Source organism: Pleurodeles waltl, chromosome 3_1, assembly GCF_031143425.1.
Source record: "Pleurodeles waltl isolate 20211129_DDA chromosome 3_1, aPleWal1.hap1.20221129, whole genome shotgun sequence".
NCBI classification, from domain to species: Eukaryota; Metazoa; Chordata; class Amphibia; order Caudata; family Salamandridae; genus Pleurodeles; species Pleurodeles waltl.
The window spans coordinates 1,312,340,351-1,312,356,484 of NC_090440.1; the positions used below are offsets into that span (position 1 = coordinate 1,312,340,351).

At 43.6% G+C, this 16,134-nt stretch overlaps 1 protein-coding gene across 2 annotated transcripts in view; it reads right to left on the reverse strand.

Annotated features, from left to right (window-relative positions):
• SEC22A (SEC22 homolog A, vesicle trafficking protein) overlaps window positions 1–16,134 on the reverse strand; it is a 381,620-nt gene that overhangs the window by 333,474 nt on the left and 32,012 nt on the right. For both annotated transcript variants that reach the window (XM_069224663.1, XM_069224664.1), the window contains exon 2: window positions 3,141–3,343. In XM_069224663.1, coding sequence (XP_069080764.1) covers window positions 3,141–3,322 — 182 coding nt within the window. In that variant the 5' untranslated portion in view covers window positions 3,323–3,343. The remainder of the gene's footprint in view (window positions 1–3,140; window positions 3,344–16,134) is intronic.

Consider the following 16,134-nt stretch of genomic DNA (forward strand, 5'->3'; position numbering starts at 1 on the left):
TTACAAAGCATAAACATAAAATGCTATGTTTTGTGTTTCACTAACTTTAAAGTACATGGTAAAGCACATTAGAAATATTTTCCTATTATTTTACTTTCTTTTCTCCACCAAACGTTAGCTTGCCATTTTCTGAACATCTTCGACCCAAATACAAACTTTTATTTTCAGTAGGGTCATGTTGTACTCAATATGACGTTTGGGACAAAGGTAAGCTGTATACTAAAAATTAATAATAATGAGCATACTGGATTTTCAGAAAATGGCAACAAGCTTGTGACTGTGAACAATGTTAGTAACTTACTGAAAACAAACTGATAGAGATGGTGATGTGTCTGTAGAGTTTGGATGGAGGGGGATGCATGTATTCAGGAAAAGAAGTGATAGATGTCATGGCAACATTTTCTTAGAATAAACACACTGTTAATGATTGTGCCACTATTCCTAATCACTTCCTTCACTGGCCGCTATTATCTCCTACTGCCTAGCTTTTATTGATAATTCTTTTTAACGTGATTTTTCCTTTGTGGAAGATGAAAGGAAGTTTTTACTGACGAAAGAAGCTGCAGAAAATGTGCCTTACACGGCGAAGGTTGGGTCATGAGGTGTATGCTCACTTAACTCATGCTACAACTGTTTTACTTGCTCAGTCTATGACCCATGGCAGTCAAAACCTAGGACAAAACAGCTATGCCGCAAAATAAGCCTTAGGGGCTCAGTGGAAAGTACCAGTGAAGAAATACATCTGAAAAGCTTTATGTTCTTCTTTGATACTAAATGCACATACATCTAAACAATCTGGCAGGAAAGATACAGAGACGTTTACGAGATATAATCACTCCTTCAGGGGTGTGGAATTTATTAAAATATCTACTTGTCCAGGGGACAGGTTGCTTCTCAAATCTACTTGTCCTGTAAAAAGATCTACTTGTCCCTTTGGTGCCATGTAGTGTGGCGACAAATTATGGCCGCAATTAATAGCCTCTCTGATTATGCCAGGGCTACTACCATAGTAGGGCTTGAATACTTGCAGTTTCAATCCCTACTGTAGCAATTTCCTTATTTTGCCACCTTTCTGCAGATCTGCATACTGGGGCTGGAGGAAGCAGTAAGCAATAGTTCCAGGGCTGGAATGCCTTTGAGTCTGCAAACCTACTAACCTGCATGTTTTAAAGATTTTTACCAGCTTCTCTCTAATATTTTCCCATAATAAGAAAGGTTGGACATTTACTCCTGACAATGGCAGAATTAGAACTTCTTCCAGGGTTGGGAAGAAAGTGGCTGGAGGGAAAATGAACTTGCAAATGCTCAATAGATTGAGCAAATCTACACATCGTATTTACCCATGCTAAAATACAGTTCACAAATATTTTACAGGGGTACGACATATACCATGGGTGCACTTTTGTGACTTTCTTTAAGAATTTGGGGCCACATGTAGGTAGGTTCAGATTTGTGACCTGCAAATTGCGAGTCGCAAATCTGAATGTAGGATGGTGTCCTTGACACCATCTGTGATTCGCAAGGGCTTCACAAATGCCCATCTCATGAATAATCATGAGGTGGGTCGCAATTTGCGACCCCTTCGCGAATGGTGGCCTGCTGGAGACAGCAGACCACCATGTCTGTGACTGCTTTTCAATAAAGCAGTTTTTTTTTTTTTTGTAATGCAGCCCGTTTTCCTTAAAGGAAAACGAGATGCATAACAAAAACGAAAAATGAAACGTTTTCGTTTAACTTTTTCAGAGCAGGCAGTGGTCCTGCGGACCACTGCCTGCTCTGAGAAAATGTTTGCAGTGACATTCACAATGGGGAAGGGGTCCCATGGGGATCCCTTCCCTTTTGCGAAAGTGTTAGCACCCATTTGAAATGGGTGCAAACTGCGAATGGTTTGCGCCCACGTTCGCGGTCACAAAACAATCCTACATTGCACTGCGAGTCGCAATTAGGAAGGGAACACCCCTTACTAATTGCGAGTCGCAAACCCGTTTAGTGATTCGGTAACCAGGTTACTGAATCGCAAAACTGGGCTTGTGCATCGCAATGTGCTTTTTGCACGTCGCAAACAGCGAAAGTCGCTGTTTGCGACATGCAAAAAGCTACCTACATGTGGGTCTTGGTCCCTAATTAGGTCTGGTGTTAACAAAGACATTTTGTTTTTATTAAACTTCTATTTCTCTCTCTTTCGGCTGGCTTTACTGTGAGTGATCGCATTCTGCTCTTCCACAAGGAGCATATTGCCACACAAAGTAGTTTTGTTCAGTGTCGGGAACTACAGTGGCAATCAGTGACGTAACGAAACTGGAGGGTGCCCCTTTGCAAAGAACATGGAGGAGCCCCCTCTCCAGACTCACTCAGGGCAGATGCTGTGCTGAAGGGGCCCCCTGGAGGGCGGCTGTGGGGCCTTTGTTATGCCGCTGGTGGCAACTTGTGCTTTTAGCGTTCAAAAACATTTTAGGGGTTTTGCCAGTGTTTGTTACAATGTTGAGGGCCTGGTAGCTCCCACAACAATAAAGTATTACAAAAGCCATGTCAAAACAAGACACGGATTGATGAAACTAAAAGACTTATAAAAATATGTCAGATCAGTTGGCTTTGTCAGTGTTTGTTTATTTTCATGCTTCCCATAATCGTGTTGAAAATGGTTACACTGATTTTCCATTCGAAATATTTTTGGGAAATACTAGCATGCATCAACACATTTTACTAAATGACACTTCATTTGCATATAACCAGAGAGCATTCTGGGAGCATTATACTTAGCCTCTTAGTCTAAACCTTTCAAACATGTGTGTACACGTTTTTTTTTTTTTTTTGTACTGGAACCAACGTCAGTAGTGAAGTGTGACCTTAAAACATTTATTTACAGCACTCACCCTAATAATGAAGGCTTTCAAATAATGAACCATAAATACAAGTTCAAACAGCATTATCTTTTGGAAACACATTACCTCAACTACAGAGAGTTCTACTCTCTGTAAACAGGCAGCCAAAGGGTTTGTGCTGCAGGGGGTTGGGCCTACTTGTCCCAAGGACAAAGTAAACATAAAAACTTGTTGCCCTTGACCCCAAACCAGATGTCCCGGGCGTCGGGCGATAGGAATTCCACATCCCTGCTCCTTACAATAAAGTTAAATTCTTACTTAATAGTATGGGGTCCATTTTTCAAGGTGCACCGATCTGGAAACTGGTCAAGTTTCTTTGAAAGTCTTTTTACAAGCTTCTTACTTTGCTGTACCCCTTGATTGTGTTCATAATCAGTGGAAGCAGACAGAGGGAGGCCATCTCGCACACGTACCACAGATGCAAAGAAGACCACGGACATTTGCAAAAGATATAAAAGTACCTAAAAGTAAACAAGAAGTGAAAAAAGGTGTTTATTAATGTGCAATTTCTCACTTGAGATCTAAAACACTACTCCAATTCCTTTCATATTTTCCCATGTGATTTCTCTACGTAGTTTCTCAAACCTTTTCCTTCATCACATGATGTTTTAAACAAAGAGAACTAATACAATTTATAGTCCTGTCTATCCTGCCCCCACAATGATTATCCAAAAAGAAAGACAGCATAAATTAAGTTGATTTTAGAACAAACTAAGTGTGAAAATAAGGAAACTGAGATCCACACTGAATATGTCTCTGGTATGTCCATCAATAAGGACACAGTATTATGTTTTCTGTCCTTTGTCCTTACTGGAGCACGTTAGACCTAACACCCTTGGGTGGTAGTCTCCCAAACATATTGCTTTCACCCGTCCTGTTTTTTGCTGACTTTGTTTTTGTTAGCCGTGGGGCTGCATTTTACAAGTGCTAACAAGTAAAAAGTGTTTGTGCTCAGTCCTTAAAGTGGTAAAAGTGGCGCACATCAAATTGGCACATTTAATTTACTTAAAATGCACTAGTAAATGGGAATACATGTACCCAGGGCCTATAAATTAAATACTACCAGTGGGGGCTGCGGCACCCATTGTGCCACCCACCAAGTAGCCCTTTAAAAACATGTCTCAGGTCAGGTCTGCCACAGCCCCTGTAGTGAGGTTTGAAACTGCCATTTTGATCTGGCAGCAAAAACCTTTTTCCAGGCTTATTAAACCTTACTTACACATAACCCCTAAGATAGGCCCTAAAGGCTCTTGGGCAGGGTGTATGGCATTTAAAAAGTAGGGCATGTGTGTTTAGGTTTTACATGTCCTGGTGGTGAAAAACTCCTGAAGTTATTTTCACTATTGAAAGGCCTACCTCTCCCATAGGCTTACATTGGGTTGCCTTGTTTAATTTAATGAGTGCTAACAATTTATTGGGAACAGGTAGAAAAATACTTACTGGTCTCTTTTGAATTATAATTTAAAAACCTCTTTCATGATAAAGTTGGACTTCAAGTTACAGTTGTAAAAATGCAGCTTCTAGAAAGTTACCATTGTTGTCCTCCAAATCCACTGTGCTTCTCTAGCAGTATCCTGGCTCACATGACTCTGCTATCCTGAGTTGTGCATTGGTGCCAGACTAGTACAAATGGGGCAAGGTGTAAGCAGGAAGGGTCATCCCGCCAGGATGGCTGTGGGTAGAGCCGTACCCAGCCTCACTAATGCTTTAGAGGACCTTGCCTGCAGCACATACAAAGGAACATGACACTAACTTTTGCCATCCCAGACATTTGGAAGCCAACTCCAGGAAGGGCAGGGGTGTGGAGTAGGTTTTGCAACCACACAAAGCCCGCTACTAGGGCTAAAGAGTGACATTCCCAGACCACAAATCCAATCACTTCTTGACCTTTAAGGGCTGCCCTGCTGCTAGAAGGACTGCCCTGCTGCCTTCGAAAAGAAGACTGGACCAGCTCCTTGAACCCAGGACCATCAGATTGACTCCAAGGGCAAGCTGCCTCCAGTGTGAGCTACTGGGACACAACAACCTCCAGAGAACATGCAATTTACCCGTTTTCTGCTGTTGGTCCCTGCTGGAGTGAGACCTAGCCCCCTAGGTGGTGCCCCCCCTCAGGTCCTGGACCCTTGGCACAGTGCTAACGTTTTCAGCAAAAACTGCTCTATTAACCGATTGAAAACCAAGACCAACCTGCAAACTGAACGGTGCATCAATGGTGGGTTGGACTTTGCGGCAGCTTCCACTTCGTTCTTCCTCACGGCAGCAAATCTAGCCTCAGAGCTTTTCCCACCCTCAGACAGTTTCACCGAGACCTCATCCAGCAGCTCTTTGATGTCGATGTCTGGTGCACCCAGATATCAAAACAATTGGACATCCATAATCCCTTCCCTTCTAGAGAGATTATCATAGTCCTCATTAATGAGGGCAGCCCACACCCAAAGAGAAACAACTTGCTGTCTCTAACTAAAAAATAAAAGGTTTTAACTCATCCCACTTTCAGATAATAAAAAAAGGCCACCTGCAATAACACATCCTGTAGAGTCTCCTCAAAGTATGATGTCCTTGGATTTTGATAATATGCATCTTGGTAGCTTGTGGCCTTATTCTAGAACAAGTATGGTTTAATTATATTTCGTTGTAAAACCATGCTGTATACACACCACATGGAACAAAAGAAAAAATGAAGACCTAACTCACAAGTTTTTTATCCTTAAGCAGGGATCGATAAGGCTCTTCTGGTGAAACCTTTGTGGCCTGTGGTTTGGATGCTGCATTTTTGGCTCTTTTACAAGCCTGTCATTTGAATCCTGACCTCATCTCTGTCAAGCACTCACCTGAGATACCTGCAGAAATGGGCTGGAGTACAAAACAAGGTCCCCATTCTGCCATCTGGCATAAGCTGTCCAACCTAGTAACAGTAAAGGCAACTCCAGCCCTTTAGGGAAGAGGGGAATGGGTAAAGAAAATACTGCTTACAATTCTATGCTCTCTGAATCTCGTATAGTAAACTGTCCAGGGATATCTGTTCTGCTGCTACATCCTATGAGGTAAAAGGTATTCTGATAAGTCCTAAATGAACAAATGAGGTTCTCCTCCCTAGACCCCTAGTGATGTATTGTACCTTTGAAATCCCTTGTACCCGCCAGTACTTCGCTATCTCAGTAAGTGAATCCTGACCTCGCCTCTGTCAAGCACTCACCTGAGATTCCTGCAGAAGTCAGCTGGAGTGCGAAGGGAGAACCCCACTCTACCACTTGGCAGAGACGTCCAACCTAAGAACAGTAAAGGCAACTCTAGCCCTATGGCAACGAGGGGAATGGGTAAAGAAAATACTGCTTCCGATTCTATGCTCCCTGGATCTCGTCTAGCAATCTGTTCAGGAATATTCATGCTGCTGCTACGTCCTGTGAGGCAAAAGCTATTCTGATAAGTCCTATATGTACAAATGATATTCCCCTCCCTAGACCCCTAGTGATGTATTATACCTTTGTAAACCCTGCTCCCCACCTATACTTCTCTATCTCAGTAAGTTTTCTGTTGGGGAGTAAGTATAGGTAAAGGCAGAATCCCTGGAAGTGGCAAAATGTTAGCAAACACAGACACAAGTGGTTAGTTTAATTAACATACATATATATGTATGTATGTATATATATATATATATATAACGTTACTGGCAGTCGCCACTTATAATGAGGACCATTTTTTCCATAGACAAAGCATTTATTTTGTATTGCCAATAACTCTGTCGTCGCTTGACAAATCTTAATGAATTGTTCAATATTTATACTTTGGGCGGTTCAGCTGCTGTGCTGAAAGTTTCATGGTGATTCGTCAAGTGGGGGCGCAAGTCTCAAAACACTTTTTACCCATTTTATGTCAATAGGATTTCTCAAATGTTTTAACACAACTACAACCGCTAAATGGAATTACACCAAATTCAGCAGAAAGCTAGCTCTTGGTACGGAAAGCGACATTTACCCTGGAGACAACCACCTCCCTGGGGAAAATTCTAATGCTGGAGGGGGGCCGTGAGGTCCCACCTCGTGGATCCAATTATAGCCCTGGCGACCACCATCCCCCAGGGCCAGCTCCTGCTATGTCCTGGGGTGCCCACCCCCGGGACACAGCCGTTTGCTCTGACTTGGCAGGAGCTTTCCCAGCTCCCGCCAAGTCAGAGCAAACACTCCAGTTCCAGCAGGTGAAAACAGTCAAACAGCTCTCACTTGCTTGGAGCGGAGGGTTCCTCTGCTAGGGAAACAATGCTCTCACAGATAGGGAGATGCATCTTTAGCAGCTAACTCTCTTCGACAGCAATGCCTGCTCCCACAGGAGGTGGTGAGCCGGCTGAGTTCCAGGAGGCTTTCAGGCTTCCCCCCCCGATCCTCAATGATGGTGACTAAGTGCTGTGGGGGGCACCCAGGTGACATGGCTGGCCCCTGGGAGGTGAGCAGGACGGCTCCGTCCCAAAAAAGAAATGTCTAGGCCGGACCAAAGGGGATGGGGTCCCCGAGGCGGAGATCGCTCGGGGAGGGGGGACACACGGCCCTCCTCCACACAAAAATATATATCAACACCAGGCGCTGGAGGATGGGGTCCCTGGGGCCCGAAATCGGCCAGTGGAGGGAGAACGTCCTTTCCCTCCCCAAAAAAAGTTTAGAAGGCCAGGCCCTCGGAGATGGGATTTCTGGGATCAAAATCAGACAAAGGAGGGGGGCCAAGTGGTCCTACGGCAATTCATGCTGCATATTTGTCAAAGGCCGTGCGCAGCGTGAGGTAGGATGGTTAGGGGGGTTGGCCGCAGCGACTCACCTCAAGCCAGGCCCTGCAGCCAACCCCACCACACATGGGCAAAAGCCATGCATGGTGCAAGTTTGGGTGGATATAGGGGGTTAGCTTAAGGGTCCAGCCGCAGGCCAAAAGCTGTGTGCAGCGGTGGCTCGATTAACATACAGTAATGAAAATTACTTTACGTAAAAAAAGAAAACATAGAAATCACTGGAAAACCAAAGTTTACAGGGACGGTATAGTTAAGCTCACAGTTTAAAAGTACAAAACCAAAGAAATTCACCTGCTATAGTTAGAGTTATCTCAAGTACCTAAAATGTATGCCCTATGGTAACTATAACTCGCACCCTCGCCATGCACTGCTAATTACCCCACAAATGACTGGACTCATGACAACTTTGATAACATCATTGATAATCTTAATGTAATATTAGCAGGAAAATGTTGGTTAAAAAAAACTGGGCATGGCGAGGGCGCAGTTATAATAACCTTAGAGGACAAGTTATAATTACTTAAGATAACTAACTATAACAGGTGACGTTCTGCAGTTTTGTAAGTTTAAAATGTGAGCCTAACTATAACGCCCCTATGACCTTTGTTTTTTTCAGTGAATATACATATATAAAGGAATAGGAACAGAGTACATACCACAAGGCTGCTGAACCACACTTGACACCTTAGTACCAAAGATTCTAAATAGGTAAATGGGGCAGATTGTTGTCCAAAAAGTTATCATAAATAGACAACTATTAATCATATACTCAGATTCAAATTCTAGGTACATAAAACCTTTTGTATAGTCACAAAAGGCTATCACATATACTGCGAGTTAACCACGCTCAGTACTACTCTGTCTTTAACAGGTGGAAATAACATAACATGCAGTGCATCTACCAAGTACAAACATATGGTAAAATTAATTCATGTGCATGAACAGCATGCTTCATGAGGATACGGGCTACATTTTCAGGAAACTGTTAGTTGCCTTTTATTGCTCCACGCAGAATGCCTGTTAAGAATCACAAGACTCCACATGTCACAAGGAGGAACACAATTCTATGTCAGGACCGGAGGCTCAGATTATGCTCATCTTTCTATGCTTTATTTTTCCTGTAGCCAGTATTATTACAGTAAACAAAACACAATAGTCACATGGGCAACCATAGAGATGACCCATATATATACTTACCATAGATAACTCCTCATTCTTTTCTGCTCTGCAGCCAGTTAAGTACCTCCTCATTTCATTATATGGCTCACGATTTTGAATGTGATTTATGCATATTGTTAAACAAGATATTTTGTGAGTGTGCGCATCAATAAGAGCACATTACTTTGCATGATAAAACTACTGTGGAGGCGGTTGTTCGCCCCTCAGAGTGAGAGTGTCATCTTCTTTTCATTGCCTTCATCGGAAACGGTTCGCGATTGTTGACTCCTGATCATTGCAGCTCTACTTTTGAACGTGTTGATGTGCGCGTCTTCTCTAAACGACCTGCAGGAGATTGCAGCTCGCGCCCGAGAACGCCCTGCCTAGATGGAGTTCAGGGTTGACCAGAGCTCGGTAAGGCATTTTTCCCTCCACTCTTTACATTGCACTAGGTGCCAGCCTAATTATTGGGGTATTAGGAAAGTTTTGTCTTTCTGCTTCTGTGCTCCAACAGACTACTCCTCTGGGGGCCTGAATTTTTTCTGATTCAAGTAACTGTATTGTTGATTCAATATTCTGTCACAGACAATAACTGTAGTCCTCTAACAATGTTTGATGGATATCAGGAAGGAGATGACAGTTATTACTATGAGGAGGACCCCTGTGGGTCATTTGAACAAAACATGGTCCATCCCTTGGACGCAGGAGTACAGCAAATGGTGAATGACGCCCTAGTGAAAACAATTGCTCCCTTAAAACACCATCTATATGGCTTTGCACAACAACAGGGTTGGCTTCCCCATCCTCCTTCTGATACACCAAAAGAATCAGGTGACAAGACAAAGGAATCCAAAGGGCCTCATGAGGTGGCCTTTGAAAAATTGGCATCATCTGACGTCCGACCATGCATACACCTTTCCTTCTTATTGCCGTGCTGACACGGGCTCCGATGATTTCGACTCTGCAGCTTCTCAGAGTTTGGGAAGTCATCCCAGAATTGGGTAAATGGAAAACACGCCATCTAGACTCAAGTAAGCAGCCCACGGTTCTTACGTTTGAGCCCAGGGGATATTGTACACCCCAAATCCAAATCCACTACTTGGGTTGCCCAACAGGAGGAAGCGGATTACATTTCAGCCCATATTCGCCAAGACTTTGATAAAGAAGTGTGGGCGCGGCTGCCATCGGAATGCCCCAGACCAGACCTACCTGACCAGGTAACAGACATCCCAGAAGTGGACCCCACCATTGTGACCTACCTTAAAAAGTTCACCAAGGATTCCAAGAAGGGGTTAGACTAGGCATGGAAATCATGTCAGGGCAAACTATTAGACATGTCAGGCCCATTGACCAAGATTATGGAGCTAGCCTTCCACTCCAAAGAATCTAAGATACCTATTGACACAGAAGGTTTGGTGGGATGGGCCCAACGAGCCATAGGCCAGCTGGGGAATGTGCACTGCGCTATTTCAAGCTAATGCTGCAGATCAATCCTGATGAAACTGGACCTTAAGCTGTCTGATCTAGCCTTCTTAGAGGCTTGCCCTTCGGCACAAGGTCTCCTCTTTGGGGCACCTTTTCTGAAGAACTCTCTAAGTTCATTGCGACTTACTCCAGCCTGGACAAAGCTCAGGGATTCATAAAAAATAAATAAATAAAAAAACCTTCCGCCCACTTTTTAACAGGGCCAGGCGCTTCAGGGGGGCAAGCGTTAGGCCAAGGATACCAGCAAGGCCCAGAGAGAATATTATCAAAGAGGTAGAGGGGGTACCAAGGCCAATCCATCACCTTCTACTCTTCCAGATCCCGCAACTCCAGAGGCCGCTTCAGAAAAGGGCAATTTCAGGGAACCCAGGGCTCCCTCCAAGACTCTAGTACCACAGGTAAGATGTGTTTCTTTATCAGACGTTTCTCTGGGAGGAAGAACACAAATGTTTATTCACAACTAACGCAGAATGTTACAGGACTCATGGGTTCTTGAGACTGTGCAAGGTTTAAGCTGGAGTTTTACGATACACCAGTGCAAATCAACCCCCTTCACACAATGTTTTTTTCCTGTCTTGAGCAGAGCTTTATGAGCTCAGAGATTTAGACATTAATACAAGAAGAGGCTATACAGAAGACTCTGATACACCTGTGTGGTTTTACCAGTTCAATCTTCCTAGTTGAAAAGAAGGGGGGAGGATCAAGATTAGTCCTCAACCTTCGAGATTTCAATCATTAGATACTCTACCGTCATTCCAAGATGGAAAGTATCCACCTTTTTAGGGACATCCTCCAAGAAGGAGACCGGATGGTGTGGTTAGAGCTGAAGGATGCTTATCTGAGCATACTTATATTTCCTCCACATCGTTGTTTCCTTCAGTTTTTATGGAACAACGTGGGCTACAAGTTCAAAGTCCTTCATTTCGGACTCTCCTCGGCCCCATGGTGTTTCACAAGAGTCTCTGAGGTCCCAAGGGGTTCACCTCATCATTTACCTGAACAACATTATCATATCTAAGTGCCCACAGCGGACTGTAACTCATCTAGAGTGGGCGACTGTTTGACTCCAGGAGTTAGGGTTTATGGTCAATGACCAGAAATCGGTCTTGACCCTGACCCAATGTCTGGACTTTGTGGACTTCCAGATAGATTCTCACTTCACCCAACTGATTCTTCCACCTCGCAAGGTGAAGAGTATCAAGAAGGAATTGAGATCAGTTTTGTCCAAGAAGACCACATCATTGAGATCCATAGACCGAGCAGTAGGCCTTCTGGCGTCATCAATATAGGACATTTTTCCAGGACACCTACACTATCAGGCCCATCAACCTCTGAAAATATGAACAAGGGCCTTTCTTATTCCCTACAGATCTCTCATTCAGAGGATGCCAAGACGGAGATCTCCTGGTGGCTAGACCATATGGAGGCCTGGAATGGCACAGCTATTTTTGGCTCCTCTCTGGACAAATTAGAATCAGATGCCAGCCGTTGGTGCTGGGGAGCTCGCTGTGGTCAAATCTCCACAGGAGGCCGATGGTCCTTGACAGAATTAGACTTTCACATCTACTGTCTGGAACTGCTGGCAGGATCGTTTGCAATTCGGAGTTTCTCTGCAGGAAAGGCAAACTGTTGCATCTTGCGCCGCATGGACAACATTTTGGCGGTCCACTATGTGAACAAACTGGGTGGGACCAAGTCCCAGCTGCTCTCAGAGATAGTCAAGGCTTTCTGGCATTTTTGCCTGCAGAATTGCATTTCTGTGACAGCGGAGTATCTTCCAGGCCAACGCAATCTGATAGCGGATTGGCAATCTCGCCACCTTCAAGACTTCAGCAGCTGGAGGCTTCATCCAGGAGCCTTTCGCACACTGATCCGCAAATGGAGTCCATGCGACATAGACCTATTTGTGTCTCGCCTGAACCGTCAACTTCTGGCATTCTTCAGTTGGTGACAAACTGACCATGTTGCTATGCCTAATCTCTTGCAACAGAGTTTCTGATGTGAGGGTGTTAGACCTATCAGGTAGACAATTTTCCCCAGAGGGAGTTTCCTTTGTCCTATCTGGGAGACAAAGAGCAATTTTAGATTGGTATCGTATCTAGAGTTCCCAGATAATTCAAAACTATGTGTAGTCCAATGTCTTCAGACGTGTGAGGTCAGTCCAGCGGAGTTCCAAACTGATATGAAGGGTCAATTATTGATTGAGGTGCAAAAACCCTTTTTTCCAGCGACAACGGTTAAACTGGCAAGATGGATGAAATGGCTGCTTAATGAGACAGGTATTGATACTTCAAAATTTGGTGCACATTTGGCGACGGGCCCTATGGCTTCAAAATCATTTTCTTTAGGGTCTCACTTAGAGGACATTTTGAATCTACTTTTAGGAGTTTTTACTCTAAAACAATCCTAGATGTTGCATCAATTGTGATGGATCAGCTTTAAACTACCATAATCTGAGCATCTGGTCCTGACATAGAATAAAAACTTTTCTAGCATTAGCAACAAAGAATTTTCAATTCTATTAAGGACACAGAGGCAAGGATTATCCCACCCAGTTAGTTTTTACCAAAAAGAGTGTGTCTGTTTTGTTTTCCTGAAATGTATGATGCATTCATATGTTACATGTTGTACCCTCCCTAATCATTAGAAATATGTTCTCCACACTGACTCTACACACAGAAGGTAGAATGCAAAGATTACGGCTCTTTGTCTCATGTTTCTCTCTAGGACAGGATGACAAATGATCGACTTTTTCTACATCCCTGATGTCTGGGAGTCATTGGAGTGATTGGCGCACTGAGCAGGAAGCAGGAGCAAGTCAGAAGCCTGGTTCCCGGTTTTCAGGTACCTTCACGTTCAAGTGAAGTGGTTCTTTTTCCCACGTTGAGTTTTAGACTTTGTTAGGAAGCTCTATGGTTATTGACTCACATTGCGCAAAGAGGAGGAGTTATGTGTGGCAGAAGTATATATTTGAGTCATCTCTATGGTTGACCATATGACTTATGTTTTATTTACTTTAATACTATTGTCTGCTGGAAAAATAAAGCAAAGAAAGAGAAGCACCGTCCTTGCCTCGGTGTCCTTAATAGAATTTAAAATTATTTGTTGTGAATGCTAGAAAATGTTTTATTCACTAAGGTTGCAGCGCGCTAATAGTATAACTTCGGACCAGGTCAGTTCAAACGGTAGGGTGTTGTCAAAACATATGTTTTGCCGTCTTAATATAGTCAATCAGATGAAGATGTTGGTTTCCTTTCCAGCGTTAGGAAGTCGCAGTCCCGACGAACGAAACGATGCGGCAGAGAACGCCAAATAGAACACGAACATATGAATCAGAAATGGATGCTCATGTCTCCTGGTAGGGCTGAAACAACAAGCGCTGGAAAGTGGGCAAGCATGGCTTAAATAGCCGATAGCTTCTGTCTCACCCAACATGTCCACCGCACATTGCACGACTGCTGCATGTATGCGAGTTTGGCATGTATGCCAAAGTGGCATAACCCTTGTTTTCGTCATCAAGGCTGCGGAGGAGCAATATGAGCCCCTACCGGACTCAGTTAAGTGGTACTGGCACACACTGTGAAGGTATACCCACACTTAGATGGCCCCCTGTTCTGGAAGTAGGGGAATCAGCATGAATGATGCAAGTGTGCAAGGCTGCCTTCGCTTTCAGCAGCTTCAGGGAAATGGAAGCAATCCTGGCTAGCAATACTGAAGGATCCTTTCTTGTGTATGGGAACCAGCTTCCTGGGAATTTACTGAGGCTGAAGCAATCAACGGAATGAGGAGAGAACACAAAGCACACATGTTCAGCATGCATTTAAGCAAGGTAAGGAGTTATTTCTTGCTATAGCATTCGAATTTGCTGCTGTTTGGTGAGCATGAAAAGTATCTCTAGGAAACCCAGTCCCTTCTGAAGATTGTATTAGTTTCGCTTTTCCTTGAAGAAGCAGCCAGATAAAGAGGAGACCTGGATCAAGTATGAAGAGATATGCCTTGACCCCCTTCTTCAGAACACACAATAGGAGCAAGACAACATAGGAAAAAGAGTAATCGCCAGGGTTAAGATACATGTTCTATATCTATATTGTAATTCTATTCAAGTTGCCCTTGTCCTGGCTCTTACCATTTCAGTGATGGTCCCTGTCCTTACCGTATGAAGCCCAGTTCCTTTCTACACTGGTCAACCTAACCCAATGGCTCGTGTCAGTACATTAGTTCCCATAGTTAATCACGAAAACTGTTTTCTCTCAGCTTCATAAATGGTTTAAAACATTTTCTTTTGATGGCAGACACTTTTCCAGGGCCTCAAATCACTAGTGAGTATAGACATCTTGAAAGCTGGAAGAGATGTCACAGGAGCATGTGTGGCAAAATGTAGTTCGACAGATCCCTCCACATTGCTGCCTGACAGAGAGCACGTTGATGTGTTCTGCATGTTGCTGCCGTCCTGGATGTCTAGCCATCATCTTCTTCAGAAAAAGCAAGAGCTTATCACATAGGAATTGGAGAGATACTGGCAAGGAGACAGCTCATCGGTACATACCAAAATGTATCCCACTAACAGATCTGGGTCTGTGTTTCCAAAAACACTCAACAGGGACTCATCACTTCCAGGTTTTGCTAGTTGTACCATGGTACCACCAAAGATACAACATCTTCAAACAGCCTGAACATAAAAAGAGAGAAACTCTCACTAAAGGTTTCATATAGCCTCCTCCAACTTTATCTTACAATCTGACACTTTTTTTGGCTTACCTGGCCAAGTCCTTTCTATAAAATCTTTAGGACTGTGGTTCTCCAGCAGTGATCAGGCTGTGGGGTTCCAGCTAGACCTTGAACATTTAGAAATTTCTCTAACTGCACTGAGAGCTTCTGTCTTAAAGCTAGTCTCTGTTTTACAGCCAGATGTCAAATCTGCTTCCACTCTTGAAAAGGTGACTATTCTCGTATATTTTTGTTGCTAGTATTTTAGTACTCCTGGGGGGAGGGAAGTTAGTATATCATCTGTAGAGCCCCCAATACCGACACAGTCAAAGAAATTAACAGCTTTAATGTTTTCCTCGTCCCATTCAGAATCTGCTTTGGGTTCTTAGTCGGTATGTGTGTGTTTAGTGGACCACAGCAGTATGACATGATTGACCAAGTGATCTTACCAAAGGGAGATTGCATCAAACATTTCAAGTGTCCGTGGAAGTAGGATTATTGTAGTTCTCTATGTGGCCTAGGGATATAACTCCTCAAAATTCTTTATTCTCCTCCCTGAACTGTTTTTTTATTCAGAATCCCTGGCAAAGAATCAGGAGAACAACAGTTGAAGCACAAAGGACTCCATAGTCTACAACCAGTTAGAAGCCTCTGGTGAAACTTATACTAGCACACCACACTGAGATCCAAACACTCTAGACTACAGGCCACTGATTTTAACGCCAATAAACATTTCAAGATCTCTTTAATGGTGACTGGTTATGCACATAGATTCATCACAAGCCTTGATATTCACTATGATTGCAAGCATGAATGGACGTGCTGTGATTCTATATTCTTCAAAAACTTCAGATTTCTTAGTTGTGAAATGGAATGAACTGACTGCAGTTTTCACTGCTACCTAGGTGTTCAGCTTGGTTGCTCTGTTTTGGGTCAGCATGGATTACCTCGGTTCAGTCCTATGTACACTGTACAGGGACATGAAGTTCAGGTGTAGCAGAAGTCCCCGCATGACAAGTGGTATGCCATGTTTTCCCCTGACTAAAATGTTTCGGCTTTTATTCATATAAGTAAAAGAGAGAAGCAACTGCTAACCCCCCCACCCCACCACCCATCTGTGGGTGTACA